Source organism: Coregonus lavaretus (assembly GCF_964263955.1).
Source record: "Coregonus lavaretus genome assembly, chromosome: 5".
NCBI classification, from domain to species: Eukaryota; Metazoa; Chordata; class Actinopteri; order Salmoniformes; family Salmonidae; genus Coregonus; species Coregonus lavaretus.
Window position 1 is genome coordinate 30,360,713 of NC_139992.1, and position 20,160 is coordinate 30,380,872.

At 44.3% G+C, this 20,160-nt stretch overlaps 1 protein-coding gene across 1 annotated transcript in view; it reads left to right on the plus strand.

Moving 5' to 3' along the window:
- Window positions 1-20,160, plus strand: part of LOC311129131 (TBC1 domain family member 22B-like) — a 193,745-nt gene that overhangs the window by 134,087 nt on the left and 39,498 nt on the right. Inside the window, exon 12 of the mRNA XM_084161423.1 lies at window positions 7,530-7,657. Coding sequence (XP_084017549.1) covers window positions 7,530-7,657 — 128 coding nt within the window. The remainder of the gene's footprint in view (window positions 1-7,529; window positions 7,658-20,160) is intronic.

Genomic DNA, 20,160 nt, shown 5'->3' on the forward strand with positions numbered 1-20,160 from the left:
CCGGTAGCAATTTAAAATGCAAGATGAACTTCAAGCAAAACATTAGGAAATGTAGCTGGCTACATTATTCTATGAAAAACATGAGGAATCAGATGGCCATGCATCGTTTTTGGAAACAAATACCTTTTTTTTCTCCCTGTAAGCTAATGTACTTATGTGGCTGCTGGCTAAATAGTGTTGCACTTCTATTTTCATCAGATGAAAGCAAAGCTTTTTTCTGCCAAATGTGTTGCATTAATTTATTGTCTGTGAAGAAAAACGAGTTGCACTCCCCTGATAAATCTATTGAAGCAAACAAACACTGTTGTCTTTAAATATAAATTGCAAGTGAAATGGTTTAAAAGCAGATTTTTTGATGGTTTGTGTTTTGATAATGCAGATTTCAGTGTCCGTGTCACTGGTTAGAGGACTGATTGTATGTGTGTCAGAGCTTATTAATAGTCTACGCTAGAGGTCTTCAGATCCACCTGTACCCGAATACCCGAGACCCAATCCATTACACAAGCAGTTCTGGATCCAGAATTCTAAATAATGTAACGGATCTGATATGATTGTCTCGGGTATGTGTAATTTTAACTGACTTGTCCGGAAGGGACCGTACAGATCCGAACGCAACTGCTGCAGTAGAGAGAGAGCGAGATACATTTAATCATTTATGCTGCTGCTCTTGCTTTTCACAAGTGGAGTGTGGCTCGTGTAGCTTGTTGTTGGCCAATCATAAGTCATCAAAGCGGCAATAAGCTACAGTCATAAAGCCTCTGTGTGTAGCAAAAGTTAGGCGATACACTACATGACCAAAAGTATGTGAACACCTGCTCGTCGAACATCTCATTCCAAAATCATGTGCATTAATATGGAGTTGGTCCCCCCTTTGCTGCTATAACAGCCTCCACTCTTCTGGGAAGGCTTTCCACTAGATGTTGGAATATTGCTGCGGGGACTTGCTTCCATTCAGCCACAAGAGCATTAGTGAGGTCGGACACTGATGTTGGGCGATTAGGCCTGGCTCGCAGTCGGCGTTCCAATTAATCCCAAAGGTGTTCGATGGGGTTGAGGTCAGGGCTCTGTGCAGGCAAGTCAAGTTCTTCCACACCGATCTCGACAAACCATTTCTGTATGGACCTCGCTTTGTGCACGGGTGCATTGTCATGCTGAAACAGGAAAGGGCCTTCCCCAAACTTCTGCCACAAAGTTGGAAGCACAGAATCGTCTAGAATGTCATTGTATTCTGTAGCGTTAAGATTTCCCTTCACTGGAACTAAGGGGCCTAGCCCGAACGTTGAAAAACAGCCCCAGACCATTATTCCTCCTCCACCAAACTCTTGGCATCCGCCAAAACCAGATTTGTCCGTCGGACTGCCAGATGCTGAAGCGTGATTCATCACTCCATTTCCACTGCTCCAGAGTCCAATGGCGGTGAACTTTACAAAATCAAATCAAATCAAATTGTATTTGTCACATGCACTGAATACAACAGGTGTAGACCTTACAGTGAAATGCTTACTTTCAAGCCCTTAACCAACAATGCCGTTTTAAGAAAGAATACCCCCCCAAAAATACAATATAAAATAAAAGTAACAAATAATTAAAGAGCAGCAGTAAAAATAACAATAGCGAGCCAATATACAGGGGGTACCGGTACCGAGTCAATGTGCGGGGGCACCGGTTAGTCGGGGTGGGGGGTGGGGGGGCAATGCAAATAGTCTGGGTAGCCATTTGATTAGATGTTCAGGAGTCTTATGGCTTAGGGGTAGAAGCTGTTTAGAAGCCTCTTGGACCTAGACTTGGCGCTCCGGTACCGCTTGCTGTGCAGTAGCAGAGAGAACAGTCCACAATCATCTCCTTTGTTTTTATCACATTGAGGGAGAGGTTGTTGTCTTGGCACCACATGGCCAGGTCTCTGACCTCCTCCCGTCGTTGTCGGTGATCAGGCCTACCACTGTGGTGTCATCGGCAAACTTAATGATGGTGTTGGAGTCGTGCCTGGCCATGCAGTCATGAGTGAACAGGGAGTATAGGAGGGGACTGAGCACGCACCCCTGAGGGGCCACTGTGTTGAGGATCAGCGTGGCGGATGTGTTGTTACCTACCCTTACCACCTGGGGGCGGCCTGTCAGGAAGTCCAGGATCCAGTTGCAGAGGGAGGTGTTTAGTCCCAGGGTCCTTAGCTTAGTGATGAGCTTTGAGGGCACTGTGTTGTTGAACGCTGAGCTGTAGTCAATGAATATCATTCTCACATACAGTGGGGAGAACAAGTATTTGATACACTGCCGATTCTGCAGGTTTTCCTACTTACAAAGCATGTAGAGGTCTGTAATTTTTATCATAGGTACACTTCAACTGTGAGAGACGGAATCTAAAACAAAAATCCAGAAAATCACATTGTATGATTTTTAAGTAATTAATTTGCATTTTATTGCATGACATAAGTATTTGATCACCTACCAACCAGTAAGAATTCCGGCTCTCACAGACCTGTTAGTTTTTCTTTCAGAAGCCCTCCTGTTCTCCACTCAATACCTGTATTAACTGCACCTGTTTGAACTCATTACCTGTATAAAAGACACCTGTCCACACACTCAATCAAATATACTCCAACCTCTCCACAATGGCTAAGACCAGAGAGCTGTGTAAGGACATCAGGGATAAAATTGTAGACCTGCACAAGGCTGGGATGGGCTACAGGACAATAGGCAAGCAGCTTGGTGAGAAGGCAACAACTTTTGGCGCAATTATTAGAAAATGGAAGAAGTTCAAGATGACGGTCAATCACCGTCGTTCTGCAAGATCTCAACTCGTGGGGCATCAATGATCATGAGGAAGGTGAGGGATCAGCCCAGAACTACACGGCAGGACCTGGTCAATGACCTGAAGAGAGCTGGGACCACAGTCTCAAAGAAAACCATTAGTAACACACTACGCCGTCATGGATTAAAATCCTGCAGCGCACGCAAGGTCCCCCTGCTCAAGCCAGCGCATGTCCAGGCCCGTCTGAAGTTTGCCAATGACCATCTGGATGATCCAGAGGAGGAATGGGATAAGGTAATGTGGTCTGATGAGACAAAAATAGAGCTTTTTGGTCTAAACTCCACTCGCCGTGTTTGGAGGAAGAAGAAAGATGAGTACAACCCCAAGAACACCATCCCAAATTGTGAAGCATGGAGGTGGAAAAATCATTCTTTGGGGATGCTTTTCTGCAAAGGGGACAGGACGACTCCACCGTATTGATGGGAGGATGGGTGGGTCATGTATCGCGAGATCTTGGCCAACAACCTCCTTCCCTCAGTAAGAGCATTGAAGATGGGCCGTGGCTGGATCTGCCAGCATGACAACGACCCGAAACACACAACCAGGGCAACTAAGAAGTGGCTCTGTAAGAAGCATCTCAAGGTCCTGGAGTGGCCTAGCCAGTCTCCAGACCTGAACCCAATAGAAAATCTTTGGAGGGAGCTGAAAGTCCGTATTGCCCAGCGACAGCCCCGAAACCTAAAGGATCTGGAGAAGGTCTGTATGGAGGAGTGGGCCAAAATCCCTGCTGCAGTGTGTGCAAACCTGGTCAAGACCTACAGGAAATGTATGATCTCTGTAATTGCAAACAAAGGTTTCTGTACCAAATATTAAGTTCTGCTTTTCTGATGTATCAAATACTTATGTCATACAATACAATGCATTTACTTAAAAATCATACAATGTGATATTCTGGATTTTTGTTTTAGATTCCGTCTCTCACAGTTGAAGTGTACCTATGATAAATATTACAGACCTCTACATGCTTTGTAAGTAGGAAAACCTGCAAAATCGGTGTTCCTTTTGTCCAAGTGTGAAAGGGCAGAGTGGAGTGCAATAGAGATTGCATCATCTGTGGATCTGTTGGGGCGGTATGCAAATTGGAGTGGGTCTAGGGTTTCTGGGATAATGGTGTTGATGTGAGCCATGACCAGCCTTTCAAAGCACTTCATGGCTACAGATGTGGGTGCTACGGGTCGGTAGTCATTTAGGCAGGTTACCTTAGTGTTCTTGGGCACAGGGACTATGGTGGTCTGCTTGAAACATGTTGGTATTACAGACTCAGACGTGGCATTGCGCATGATGATCTTAGGCTTGTGTGTGGCTGCTCGGCCATGGAAACCCATTCCATGAAGCTCTCGTCGAACAGTTCTTGTGCTGATGTTGCTTCCAGAGGCAGTTTGGAACTCGGTAGTGAGTGTTGCAATTGAGGGCAGTCCATTTTTACTCGCTATGCGCTTCAGCACTCAGCGGTCCTGTTCTGTATGCTTGTGTGGCCTACCGCTTCGCGGCTGAGCTGTTGTTGCTCCTAGATGTTTCCACTTCACAATAACACTTACAGTTGACTGGGGCATACATTTGAGTAACTGACTTGTTGGAAAGGTGGCATCCTACGATGGTGCCACGTTGAAAGTCACTAATCTCTTCAGTAAAGCCATTCTACTGCCATTGTTTGTCTATGGAGATTGCATAGCTGTGTGCTAGATTTTATACGCCTGTCAGCAACGGGTGTGGCTGAAATAGCCGAATCCGCTCATTTGATGGGGTGCCCACATACTTTTGTACACTGCTCAAAAAAATAAAGGGAACACTTAAACAACACAATATAACTCCAAGTCAATCACACTTCTGTGAAATCAAACTGTCCACTTAGGAAACAACACTGATTGACACATTTCACATGCTGTTGTGCAAATGGAATAGACAACAGGTGGAAATTATAGGCAATTAGCAAGACACCCCCAATAAAGGAGTGGTTCTGCAGGTGGTGACCACAGACCACTTCTCAGTTCCTATGCTTCCTGGCTGATGTTTTGGTCACTTTTGAATGCTGGCGGTGCTTTCGCTCTAGTGGTAGCATGAGACGGAGTCTACAACTGACACAAGTGGCTCAGGTAGTGCAGCTCATCCAGGATGGCACATCTATGCGAGCTGTGGCAAGAAGGTTTGCTGTGTCTGTCAGCGTAGTGTCCAGAGCATGGAGGCGCTACCAGGAGACAGGCCAGTACATCAGGAGACGTGGAGGAGGTCGTAGGAGGGCAACAACCCAGCAGCAGGACCGCTACCTCCGCCTTTGTGCAAGGAGGAGCAGGAGGAGCACTGCCAGAGCCCTGCAAAATGACCTCCAGCAGGCCACAAATGTGCATGTGTCTGCTCAAACGGTCAGAAACAGACTCCATGAGGGTGGTATGAGGGCCCGACGTCCATAGGTGGGGGTTGTGCTTTACAGCCCAACACCGTGCAGGACGTTTGGCATTTGCCAGAGAACACCAAGATTGGCAAATTCGCTACTGGCGCCCTGTGCTCTTCACAGATGAAAGCAGGTTCACACTGAGCACATGTGACAGACGTGACAGAGTCTGGAGACGCCGTGGAGAACGTTCTGCTGCCTGCAACATCCTCCAGCATGACCGGTTTGGCGGTGGGTCAGTCATGGTGTGGGGTGGCATTTCTTTGGGGGGGCCGCACAGCCCTCCATGTGCTCGCCAGAGGTAGCCTGACTGCCATTAGGTACCGAGATGAGATCCTCAGACCCCTTGTGAGACCATATGCTGGTGCGGTTGGCCCTGGGTTCCTCCTAATGCAAGACAATGCTAGACCTCATGTGGCTGGAGTGTGTCAGCAGTTCCTGCAAGAGGAAGGCATTGATGCTATGGACTGGCCCGCCCGTTCCCCAGACCTGAATCCAATTGAGCACATCTGGGACATCATGTCTCGCTCCATCCACCAACGCCACGTTGCACCACAGACTGTCCAGGAGTTGGCGGATGCTTTAGTCCAGGTCTGGGAGGAGATCCCTCAGGAGACCATCCGCCACCTCATCAGGAGCATGCCCAGGCATTGTAGGGAGGTCATACAGGCACGTGGAGGTCACACACACTACTGAGCCTCATTTTGACTTGTTTTAAGGACATTACATCAAAGTTGGATCAGCCTGTAGTGTGGTTTTCCACTTTAATTTTGAGGGTGACTCCAAATCCAGACCTCCATGGGTTGAAACATTTGATTTCCATTGATAATTTTTGTGTGATTTTGTTGTCAGCACATTCAACTATGTAAAGAAAAAAGTATTTAATAAGATTATTTCATTCATTTGATCTAGGATGTGTTATTTTAGTGTTCCCTTTATTTTTTTGAGCAGTGTATAATGTCATACACTCCATAATCTCGTCATGTTGAGGACTCGAACCTCGCATCTTTCTACGTTCGTCTACCAAAGACGTTTATCGCTTTTCATAATGATACAACACATCTCTCTATTTCATGAATTATTCCATGATGATACTACACATCAGAATACTTATTTCATGAATTCCTCCATGATGATACAACACATCAGAGCAAGTATTTAATAAGATTATTTCATTCATTCAGATCTAGGATGTGTTATTTTAGTGTTCCCTTTATTTTTTTTAGCAGTGTATATATAGTGTATCTATTTTTAAAAACATTTTAGTCATTTAGCAGACGCTCTTGTCCAGAGCGACTTAGTGAGTGCATACATTTTCATACTGGCCCCCCGTGAGAAACGAACCCACAACCCTGGCGTTGCAAGCGCCATGCTCTACCAACTGAGCTACAATGGAAGATGGAATTAAAATGACAAAATGAAAAGTTAAAGGAGAAGTATAGGCTATAACGACCAACAAGTAGGCTTCTACTTAATATATGAATGGAGTTGTTGTTGTTTGTAAATGTTGGTTGAGAAAGCGCGTGCACTGTAGCTTCAATTTAGCCTAGCTAGCTAACGTTAGCTCAAGACCGGGACTACATTATAATATTTGATGATAAATAACCTAGTTATGGCAGCTATTAGTCTACTGTAGTACGAGTCGGCTTAGTTGGTTGCTGTCTTTCGCCTCTCCCTCCCTGCTCCCTGTGTCAATCGCTCACAGTACGGCCCCTCCCCCGCCTGCTAGAGCGGCACCTCTTTCTCCCTCCTCTCGCTCTTTATCAGCCCCGGTTTAATAAAGTACCTTAACAAATGACTTTTCTGCTGCTTCCCTCACTCGGAAAAGACCGGATCTGGATCCGACCAGGTCTATACGGAATGGGTCTAGTTGTCCTCGGGTCCGTTCGGAACGGGTCTCTATATAAAAAGAACAAATATTTATGCATATCGGGTCCAGGTGAGAAAGCTCCAGGTCCATTTCAGAATGGGTCCAACTTTATGGACCCGTGAAGACCTCTAATACACAACCCAACACACACACTGTTATAATGCTGTCTTTCTCCCTAGCTCTACAGTAGCTTTAATGTTCTTTGAGAGGTCCACTGATGGCTATGTAATTACTGCTGTATTGTCTGACCGCCCAGCCATTATCAATGGAAAAAGAAAGTTGTGTGTGTGCTGTGATTATCAGAAGGTTATCAGCGGCTGTCCATGTGAATGGCGCATGTGTGTGTTCATCGGTGTCTGATGGGAATGTGTGTAGATATGTGTGTGCGTGCATTGATCAGTGTTTGATGGAAGTGTGTGTATTTCAGTGTTTAACGAGTCTGTGTGTATGGGTGTGTTTCAGAAACGGTGCACGTCCACATGCAGCAGTATGAAGTGGAGTATCTCCAGTTTGCCTTCCGTTGGATGAACAACCTGCTGATGAGAGAGCTGCCGTTACGCTGCACTATACGCCTCTGGGATACCTACCAGGTAAACACACACCACAAACACACGTACGTACACATACTTAACACACACGCGTGCAGGAACACACACACACACACACACACACACACACACACACACACACACACACATACACACACTCGCACGCATTCACACAAATCGTCACATTTCACTCACTCACAGCGTGATGTGCGTGTGTGTTATTCTCCCATTGTGTTCCTTCATAAGGCCCTATCCAGCAGAGGTCATCAATCTCCTCTCCTCTGTGGCCTCTACCTCTGGCTCTTTATCTCTCTATCTGTTTGTCAGCAACTCAGAGCAATGAGCCCCTCCCTCAACACCACTGAACTATTACTAAACAAAAGCCTTGTTAACAAACCATCCTTCATCGCTGCTCTACCTCCTCCCATCCCTCCCCTCAGAGTGTAGGATCTAGCTAGCCTCTGAAAGACTGCCATATGACAATGGCGCAGAACTCTGTGGCACGGCCCTCAAGGGCCAAAGTGTCTGCTGCTTTTCTGTCTGACTACAACCTGGCGGTGGACTTGAGGGTTCGTCAATTACATTCATTGATCGATGAAGTATCAGAGAGATAAAATGGACTGCAGCGCTGAAGTACTGGTTCTGTGTAGGAGGCGTGTGCATGTGTATGTGTCCTGTATTGTGTTCCTTTGCCTCAGCAGCGCATCATCTACATCTACAGGTAGGCTGTTATCTAACAAACTACTCTCCTTTGTTCCATCGCATACAGTATAATACACCATGCTACAGCACAGCACTGAGCCAAGGAAGGCGTTTTGTAAGGACATAAAAACACAGCACCCGCTCTCTATTCTACTTCCTCATTAAACCAGAAAGTGTTACTACCTTGGTTATCTCCCAAATGGCACCCTACTCCCTATATAGTGCACTACGTTTGACCAGAGCACTGGGTATACAAAACATGAGAAAGACTTACCAGGTGAATCCAGCTGAAAGCTATTATCCCTTATTGATGTCACTTGTTAAATCCACTTCAATCAGTGTAGATTGAGGGGAGGAGACAGGTTAAAGAAGGTTTAAGCCGTGAGACAATTGAGACATGGATTGTGTATGTGTGCCATTCAGAGGGTGAATGGGCAAGACAAAATATTTAAATGCCTTTGAACAGGGTATGGTAGTAGGTGCCAGGCGCACCGGTTTGTGTCAATAACTGCAACACTGCTGGGTTTTTCAAGCTCACCAGTTTCCCGTGTGTAGAATGGACATCCAGCCAACTTGAAAATTAGTTTTGATTTAGAATGGGCCATTGTCATGCACCTGTCAGAACAGGGGCAGGGTAAAAAATATGTCATCCGTTTGCACTTGAATAGCGAATGGAGGATGCTTTTCCTGCATTTTGCCAGCCAGGTAGGCTACTCCGGTTGTTAAGCGAAGCAGTGTGCTTAATATTAGGAAAGTTAAATATAGTAGGCCTAGCCTATAGGAAGCTGATGGGATCCTCCTCTTTTTAATAGAGGCCATCATTTACATTTTAGTCATTTAGCAGACGCTCTTATCCAGAGCAACTTGCAGTTAGTGAGTGCATTAATATTATTTTATTTTTATTTTATACTGGTCCCCCGTGGGAATCGAACCCACAACCCTGGCGTTGCAAGCGCCATGCTCTACCAACTGAGCTACATGGGACTACCATCAAAACTCTGTTTTCTCACTCAATTGCATAGCATAGTCTATAGAAATGTTGCTCAACATGGGCTTATAGGAACACTTATTTCATTCCATGACTCACTGCACAACAAGTGATCCTATTCCGCTCAAACTCAGGGTCTCTCACAAAGTATTTGATTTGATTTTCAATGCATTTGCATTGATATCAGAGTGATTAGAGGGACAACAGGGTGCTGAGTACCCGCCATTAGCTATTGGCCGTTGGTAAGTTTGGTAGGCTACTAATGACCATCAGCAGCATCAAAGCGCAGTTTTGGAGAAGCCTACTTACCGTGACTCAACAGTGTCTGTAATATGGTCACCGTAACAGCCCTTTGCGTACCTAGTGTATGAGTTGACGAAATCACACCTACATGCTACTGCGAAATAAAGAGCCTTGCTTAAAGGCTGGCAATGCCTATAGAATATATTTAAAGAGCACACAATGTACACCATGAAAGATAATGCCCCCTTGATGTAGGTTGTTATATTGTGGTGTTGTAAGCAGTTCTGGTTTATGGCAGAACGTTAAGTTATATACAGTAGATTACCCAGGCAGATATAAAGAGACTATACAGGCTTCCTTGAGGTCAGACTAACTTTTGGAGTAATTGCAGCCATTCTGACTGTCAATACCAGTCAATATCCTCCAGACAGACACGCACATGAACCATTGATGAACCAGACCCGCTGGGCTTTAGGAGATAGGAAAACCTTTCAAAAGCTACTGTGTGTGTGTATATACAGTACCAGTCAAAAGTTTGGACACACCTACTCATTCCAGGGTTTTTCTTTATTTTTACTATTTTCTACATTGTAGAATAATAGTGAAGATGTCAACAATATGAAATAACACATATGGAATCATGTAGTAACCAAGGAAGTGTTAAACAAATCAAAATATATTTTATATTTGAGATTCTTCAAATAGCCACCCTTTGCCTTGATGACAGCTTTGCACACTCTTGGCATTCTCTCAATCAGCTTCATAAGGTAGTCATCTGGAATGCATTTCAATTAACAGGTGTGCCTTCTTAAAAGTTAATTTTCTTAATGTGTTTGAACCAATCAGTTGTGTTGTGACAAGGTAGGGGGGGTATTCAGAAGATAGCCCTATTTGGTAAAAGACCAAGTCCATATTATGGCAATAACAGCTCAAATAAGCAAAGAGAAACGACAGTTCATCATTACTTTAAGACATGAAGGTCAGTCAATACGGAACATTTCAAGAACTTTGAACGTTTCTTCAAGTGCAGTCGCAAAAACCATCAAGCGCTATGATGAAACTGGCTCTCATGAGGACCACCACAGGAATGGAAGACCCAGAGTTACCTCTGCTGCAGAGGAAAAGTTCATTAGAGTTACCAGGCTCAGAAATTGCAGCCCAAATAAATGCTTCACAGAGTTCAAGTAACAGACACATCTCAACATCAACTGTTCAGAGGAGACCGTGTGAATCAGGCCTTCATGGTCGAATTGCTGCAAAGAAACCACTACTAAAGGACACCAATAAGAAGAAGAGACCTGCTTGGGACAAGAAACACGAGCAATGGACATTAGACCGGTGGAAATGTGTCCTTTGGTCTACTTAACCAGCATGGCTACCACAGCATTCTACAGCGATATGCCATCCCATCTGGTTTGGGCTTAGTGGGACTATCATTTGTTTTTAAACAGGACAATGACCCAACACACCTCCATGCTGTGTAATGGCTATTTTACCAAGAAGGAGAGTGATGGAGTGCCTGGCCTCCACAATCTCCTGATCTCAACCCAATTGAGATGGTTTGGGATGAGTTGGACCACAGAGTGAAGGAAAAGCAGCCAACAGGTGCTCACCATATGTGGGAACTCTTTCAAGACTGTTGGAAAAGCATTCCAGGTGAAGCTGGTTGAGAGAATGCCAAGAGTGTGCAACGCTGTCATTAAGGCAAAGGGTGGCTATTTGAAGAATATAAAATATATTTTGATTTGTTTAACACTTTTTTTGTTCACTACATATTTCCATATGTGTTATTTCATAGTTTTGATGTCATCACTATTCTACAGTCGTGGTCAAAAGTTTTGAGAATGACAAGTATTGGTCTTCACAAAGCTTGCTGCTTCAGTGTTATGAGATATTTTTGTCAGATCTTACTATGGTATACTGAAGTATAATTACAAGCATTCCATAAGTGACAAAGGCTTTTATTGACAATTACATTAAGTTTATGCAAAGAGTCAATATTTGCAGTGTTGACCCTTCTTTTTCAAGACCTCTGCAGTCCGCCCTGGCATGCTGTCAATTAACTTCTGGACCACATCCTGACTGATGGCAGCCCATTCTTGCATAATCAATGCTTGGAGTTTGTCAGAATTTGTGGGTTTTTGTTTGTCCACCCGCCTCTTGAGGATCGACCACAAGTTCTCAATGGGATTAAGGTCTGGGGAGTTTCCTGGCCATGGACCCAAAATGTCAATGTTTTGTACCCCGAGCCACTTAGTTATCACTTTTGCCTTATGACAACGTGCTCCATCATGCTGGAAAAGGCATTGGTCGTCACCAAACTGTTCTTGGATGGTTGGGAGAAGTTGCTCTCGGAGGATGTGTTGGTACCATTCTTTATTCATGGCTGTGTTCTTAGGCAAAATTGTGAGTGAGTCGACTCCCTTGGCTGAGAAGCAACCCCACACATGAATGGTATCAGGATGCTTTACTGTTGGCATGACACAGGACTGATGGTAGCGCTCACCTTGTCTTCTCCGGCCAAGGTGTTTTCCGGATGCCCCAAACAATCGGAAAGGGGATTCATCAGAGAAAATGACTTTACCCGTCTCCCGAGTGGCGCAGTGGTCTAAGGCACTGCATCGCAGTGCTAGCTGTGCCACTAGAGATCCTGGTTCGAATCCAGGCTCTGTCGTAGCTGGCCGCGACCGGGAGACCCATGGGGCCGCGCACAATTGGCCCAGCGTCGTCCAGGGTAGGGGAGGGAATGGCCGGCAGGGATGTAGCTCAGTTGGTAGAGCATGGCGTTTGCAACGCCAGGGTTGTGGGTTCGATTCCCACAGGGGGTTGGAAAAAATAAATAATGTATGCATTCACTAACAGTAAGTCGCTCTGGATAAGAGCGTCTGCTAAATGACTAAAATGTAAATGTAAAATGTCCTCAGCAGGCCAATCCCTGTACCTTTAGCAGAATATCAGTCTGTCCCTGATGTTTTTCCTGGAGAGAAGTGGCTTCTTTGCTGCCCATCTTGACACCAGGCCATCCTCCAAAAGTCTTCACCTCACTGTGTGTGCAGATGCACTCACACCTGCTTGCTGCCATTCCTGAGCAAGCTCTGCACTGGTGGTGTCCCAATCCTGCAGCTGAATCAACAACAATTGAACCTCTCTCCTTGAAGTTCTTGATGATCCGAAAAATTGTTGATTTAGGTGCAATCTTACTTGCAGCAATATCCTTGCCTATGAAGCCCTTTTTGTGCAAAGCAATGATGACGGCACGTGTTTCCTTGCAGGTAACCATGGTTAACAGAGGAAGAACAATGATTTCAAGCACCACCCTCCTTTTAAAGCTTCCAGTCTGTTATTGTAACTCAATCAGCATGACAGAGTGATCTCCAGCCTTGTCCTTGTCAACACTCTCACCTGTGTTAATGAGAGAATCACTGACATGATGGCAGCTGGTCCTTTTGTGGCAGGGCTGAAATGCAGTGTAAATGTTTTTTGGGGATTAAGTTAATTTTCATGGCAAAGAGGGACTTTGCAATTAATTGCAATTCATCTGATCACGCTTCATGACATTCTGGAGTAAATGCACATTGCCATCATCAAAACTGAGGCAGCAGATTTGTGAAAATTAGTATTTGTGTCATTCTCAAAACTTTTGACCACGACTGTACAATGTAAAAAATAGTAAAAGTAAAGAAAAACCCTTTTATTGTTTTACTATTTTCTACATTGTTGAATAATAGTGAAGACATCAAAACTCTGAAATAACACATATGGAATCATGTAGTAACCAAAAAAGTGTGCATATGTGGGAACGACCCTAAGCTCACAGGCCATCTCGTTCTCTCTCATTCTCTCTCTCTCTCTCTTTTGCTCTCTTTTGCTCTCTCTCTTTCTCTTTCTCATTCTCTCTTTCTTTCTCTTTCTCACACACTCACACACTCTCACACATACAGTAGCTCTAGGGTGGCCCTGGCTTTTCACTTGATTCTACTAATCAGCTACTTCCTTAAGGTCATATGAGGACTTTAGAATTTAGCTGGTGGTCAAACTCTCCAGCCCTATCGATGAGTCACACAGACTACCTGGGCTTTGGGAGAGAGGAAGACCTTATAGGCTTCCATACTACACAGGGATGCCACAGAGCAGATAGCCGTTTCAAGCCCTGGGATGTCCAACAGCCCTGTGCGTACTTCCTTGTATGTGTGATCTGACAGTGGCGGTGGCTGTTATTTTGTTTATCTCAAAGCATTAAAGAGAGAGAGAGGAAATTAACGGAGAGATGGAGGGCTTCCTCTGTACCTTTGTAGTCGCCACTATCAGACCCTGCCATTGATTTTGACGCTTGTTGACGTGTATTTTGTTGTGGTGCGGGCTCAGCGGCCACGCTCTCTTGTTAGGATAACACTAGGAGTCAATAATAGCAGGATATTACTTAATGCGTCTATTGATTCTCTGTTGTGTTGGTGTGTGTCTACATTATGGGATGTAGAGGAAGCTTGACCCTCCTCTCCCGATGACTCACTTTAATTACTGTGGCAACAACGTCTCAGAGGGGCTCTCGGAGGGTAAAGGGGTGTAATTGTGTACCTATACCCTTGTTCTCCTACAATTACCGTTCTACCCCCTGTATTGACTGGGAGAGAACACACACACAGGCAAAGTGAAGGTTGTAGATTCAGTCAGAGAGCATTATGAAACGTAATAATAAAGCAAAAAAGGCAGAGGAAGCCCTTTACACTCTCAAGATCACTGTTCTGACTGGTTATGAAGTCACCCAGGTAAATTCCCAGGTCATAATCCCAGAGAGCAGCCCAGTCAGGAAGGCCTCAAAAGTTCAACTTTTATGAACTCAACACTATGAGCTGCTGCCCACCAAAAGTGAACTTCAGATAAAACTCAATTGATTTCCACCTATGGATTATTGGTGGTAAATCACAGTCACAGCCTAGCCTACTTTCTCTAAAAACACTTCTGGGCCCTGGCTCTCCAAGCCGTGGCAGATATGAAGTCTGTACTGCCTGTACTATAGAACCACCGATGATGGCTTGTGATAAGGAATAACTGTCTAGACTTCATACTTGCTGATATGAGTTTTTGGAGGTTTGAGGGGTGACTGAGTGGAGTTTTTCTAATCAATGGTCGGGCCTGCGTGGAGCGACCGCGACATGAATTAAACCCTGAGTGGTTGACCTTTGGGCTAACAACCTCAGTTGAGTTATTCCCCTCAGTTATGACTGTAAGGTCACTGCCAACAACCTGTCTACAGGGACCTCTCGATCCTCCATCTGGCTCGTCATCTCCACCCCCCCAACACACACACACAGTATATGCACACACATGGTAGGCATACTTGGCACACGCGGGCACACACACACACACACACACACACACACATACTAATACGTAGCTAAACAGTAAAAAGCTGTGTGTCTTCTCTCTCATTGAGAGAAAATGTCTGATACTGTATCAGTGGTTAAAGACAACCTCTACATGCGGTGCTCTCAGATGTGTGGTTCTGCCATAGTGGGGGTTTACATCCAAGCAGGGTCTACAGTGTAGAATTGACCCCTTCACCAATCATTTTGAGGAGGAGGAAATGAACTCATAAATGGGGGCATTTTTATGTCCGGGTACAAAGGTAATGTACAGTGCTTTCAGAAGGTATTCACACCCCTCAACTTTTTCCAAATGTTGTTGTGTTACAGCCTCAATGTAAAATACATTACATTGAGATTTTGTTTCACTGGCCTACACACAATACCCCATAATGTCAAAGTGGAATTATGTTTTTAGAAATGTTTACAAATTAATAAGAAATGTAAAGCTGAAATGTCTTGAAAATGTCTTGGAAAAAATGTTGAGTCAATACGTGTTCAACCCCATTGTTATGACAAGCCTAAATAAGTTTAAGAGTAAAAATGTGCTTAACAAGTCACATAATAAATTGCTTGTACTCACTCTGTGTGCAATAATAGTTTTTAACGTGATTTTTCTAATGAGTACCTCATCTCTGTACCCCACACATATAATTATCTGTAAATCCCTCTGTCCAGCAATTTATTTCAAACACAGGTTCAACCACCAAGACCAGAGAGGTTTTCCAATGGTTCGCTAAGAAGGGCACCTATTGGTAAATAGATACAAAATAAAATAAAAAGCAGACATTGAATATCCCTTTGAGCATGGTGAAGTTATGAATTACACTTTGGATGGCCTATCAATACACCCAGTCACTACAAAGATACATGTGTCCTTCCTAACTTAGTTGCCGGATAGGAAGGAAACCACTCAGGTATTTTACCATGAGGGCAATGGTGACTTTAAAACAGTTAGAGTTTAATGGCTGGGATAGGACAAAACAACATTACTAATCCACAATACTAACCTAAATGAAAAGTGAAAAGAAGGAAGCCTGTACAGAATAAAACATATTCCAAAACATGCATCCTGTTTGCAATAAGGCACTAAAGTAATACTGTGACAAATGTGGCAAATAAATTAACTTTGTGTCCTGAATACAAAGCGTAATGTTTGGGGCAAATCCAACACATCACTGAGTACCACTCTTCATATTTTCAAGCATGGTGGTGGCTGCATCATGTTATGGGTGTGCTTGTTGTCGGCAAGGACAAGGGAGTTTTTTAGGATAAAAATAAAATGACTAAAGCAAAGCACTGGCAAAGTCATAGAGGAAAACCTGGTTCAGTCTGCTTTCCGACAGTCACAGACAAATTCACCCTTTTTTTATACTGAGTTACAGTTCATATAAGGAAATCAGTCAATTGAAATAAATCCATTAGGCCCTAATCTATGGATTTCACAAGACTGGGAATACAGATAAGCATCTGTTGGTCACATATACCTTAAATAATAAGGTATGGGCATGGATCATAAAACCAGTCAGTATCTGGTGTGACCACCATTTGCCTCATTCAGCGTGACACATATCCTTTGCGTAGAGTTGATCAGGCTGTTGAGTGTGGCCTGTGAAATGTTGTCCCACTCCTCCTCAATGGCTGTGCGACGTTGAGGCATATTGGCGGGAACTGTAACACGCTGTCGTACATGTTGATCCAGAGCATCCCAAACATGCTCAATGGGTGACATGTCTGGTGAGTATGCAGGCCATGGAAGAACTGTGACATTTTCAGCTTCCAGGAATTGTGTAGAAGGTGATCCTTGCGACAAGGGACTGTGCATTATCATGCTGAAACATGAGGTGATGGTGGCGGATGAAATTGGATATTTCTGTATTTAATTTTCAATAAATTAGCGACATGTTTTCACTTTCTTATTATAGATGGGTGAGAAAGTATATTTCATCCTATTTGAAGTCAGGCTGTCACACAATAAAATGTGGAATAAGTCAAGGGGTATTAATACTCTCTGAAGTCACTATATGGTTTATATATTTTCTATAGTAACCCAGCACCTACATTGAAGGCTAGGCACTGAGATTAACTTTAAAGTATAGACTGCTGTAGCAAGGTGGAGAAGTGATTATCAATAATTATACAACTTGAAAAAGTATACCATGAAGGAGAGTTTAAAACTAAAAGAACAGATTCATTCCACACTCAATTCAAGTGTCATTTCCTCAACACAAGCCAAAAATAGAATGTAATTCAGTCCTTTAATATTTAATACATTTGCAAAATAGTTGAGAAGACGCCACTCTCTCCCCCTTCTCTGAGGGACCTATGACAGTCTGTGTCCCTCCCTCCCTCCTTTCCTCCTTTTCCCCTGAGACAGTCTGTTTCACAGTAAATGCATCAGCATGCTTCAGTGCAGCTGGCGCCTAACTGAATGAGTTCCCATACTCCCTTAAAAGACATTCGCTTGACAAACGAGAACAAAACGGCAATAGTACTGTTTGTCCATATACGCTAGTCAGAATTAATCTAATAAATCTCAAGAAATCTGTCATTAACTAAGATGTTTGGTGCAGTATTTTTTTATGAGAAAATGTGCATCCTCTCGTTGAATGACAACAAAGACTTTATTGAAGAATCCTTACTGTTGACCAATCACAGACGGAGGGGCGTAGACTTCAACTTGCCTCCAGAAAAAATGTGTGCCTGAACAGCCGAAAAAAGCCTCACCGAAGTCTAAAACGAACAAAAATGTCACAAAATCTAGTCATAATACACTATATATACAAAAGTATGTGCATACTCCTTAGAATTAGTGGATTAGGCGTTTTCAGCCACAACCGTTGCTGACAGGTGTATAAAATCGAGCACACAGCCATGCAATCTCCATAGACAAACATTGGCAGTAGAATGGCCTTACTGAAGAGCTCAGTGACTTTCAACGTGGCACCATTGTAGGATGCCACCTTTCCAACAAGTCAGTCCGTCAAATTTCTGCCCTGCTAGAGCTGCCCCTGTCAACTGTAAGTCCTGTTATTGTGAAGTGGAAACATCTAGGAGCAACAACGGCTCAGCTGCGAAGTGGTAGGCCACATAAGCACACAGAACAGGACCGCCGAGTGCTGAAACGCGTAGCGTGTAAAAATCGTCAGTCCTCGGTTGCAACACTCACTACCGAGTTCCAAACTGCCTCTGGAAGCAACGTCAGCACAAGAACTGTTCGTCGGAAGCTTCAAAAAATATGTTTCCATGGCCGAGCAGCTGCACTGAAGCCTAAGATCACCATGCGCAATGCCAAGTGTCAGCTGTAGTGGTGTAAAGCTCGCCGCCATTGGACTCTGGAGTAGTGAAAACGCGTTCTCCCGAGTGATGAATCACACTTCACCATCTGGCAGTCCGACAGACAAATCTGGGTTTGGCATAGTGCCAACTGTAAAGCTTGGTGGGGGAATAATGGTCTGGAGCTGTTTTTCATAGTGTCGGGCTAGGCCCCTTAGTTCCAGTGAAGGGTAATCTTAACGCTACAGCATACAATGACATTCTGTTCATCCAACTTTGTGGTAACAGTTTGGGGAAGGACCTTTCCTGTTTCAGCATGACAATGCCCCCATGCACAAATCAAGGTCCATACAGAAATGGTTTGTCGAGATCGGTGTGGAAGAACTTGACTGGCCTGCACAGAGCCCTGAACTCAAACCCCATCGAACACCTTTGGGATGAATTGGAACGCTGACAGCGAGCCAGGCCTAATCGCCCAACATCAGTGCCCGACCTCACTTATGCTCTTGTGGATGAATGGAAGCAAGTCCCTGCAGCAATGTTCCAACGTCTAGTGGAAAGCCTTCCCAGAAGAATGGAGGCTGTTATAGCTGCAAAGGAAGGACCAACTCTATATTAATGGCCATGATTTTGGAATGAAATGTTGGACGAGCATGTGTCCACATACTTTTGGTCATGTAGTGTATATGCACAAACTCTATTGAAGTGTTTCGGCTGGGGAGCATGCCGACGCTTTAACTCACCTTAAGGAGATCTCAGCGGTGTCCGAATTAGCCCACTTTCACTCATTCATATTTCATCTCCTGCTGAGCCAAATGGCCTTGTGACGACACAGCACAGTACCTCACTGTCTTTGTCTGTTGCTCTCACTGGGGGATGTTTGTCTCGGAGACCTCTCCTTTCTCTTCTTCTCACCTCTTCTCTTCCTCTATGCCTCCCATTCTCCGTCAGACTGGGAAGGATTATACCGTATTTGCCAAGGCTGCTCTCGACATGCATCCAAAAGTAAATTCAGTCACACAATGTTCAGAAGGGATTTCTTTACATTAGTGGTTATTGTATCAGGAGGAGCACATCTAGTTCTTCCTTTCAAACCTGAGAGTCTGTACACGTATCAGTACACATATACTTATTGTGTTGTGAAGTCAAGGGGAGATCTCGGGGAGGTTGGCTTTGTGTTTCCAAGCCTGTGGAATGCAGGCTGTAGAATGTCACGTACAGAATGTTCTCCATCGAGTGGCAACATAAGTGTTCTGTTGCACAGTTAGTGCTTGTTTTCATGAAAGCCAGAGAAAAGTGCAAAGCAAGGTCAGAGAATGTGTACTTATTGGTTATGCTGGTGTGTGTCTGTGTGTGTGTTTGGTCTATGTGAGCCGCTGAGCCTCAACAGGGCTGTATTGTGCCATTAGAGCAGCAGTATGTCAGGGGAGGGTTTAACCTGTGTTGAAATTCTCTCTCTGCAGTCAGCTCATCTGCTGCTCTCCAACACTTCCTCCATATGTAACGCCATGCATCCTTGTGCACTCACAAGACATTCTAATTGATTATTGTTGCCTGCTTTAGTTGCTTTTTAAATTACTTACATATACATATGTGTGTGTGTGTGTGTGTGATAACAATGATCTGCTACATTAATTCCTGTTCACACAGTCTAACCACGTTCATGTGGGATTATCCAATTGATATCAGGTTGGTATTAGCCATGCCATGACTGCCGTGCCATTGTGTGCGTTTGTGGCATGACTGCCATGCTGTGTGTATACAGTGTAGTCACTGGTTGGGTACTGTATCCGCTCTCACGGGTAGTTACTGTGGACAGACCTGACTAGAGGTGGAAACGCCTGCAGCCAGCACTAGGGCTATTCCCATGTGTGTCAGTCTGTGTGTGTGTGTGTGTGTGTGTGTGTGTGTGTGTGTGTGTGTGTGTGTGTGTGTGTGTGTGTGTGTGTGTGTCGCATTAATGCAGGCAGGAT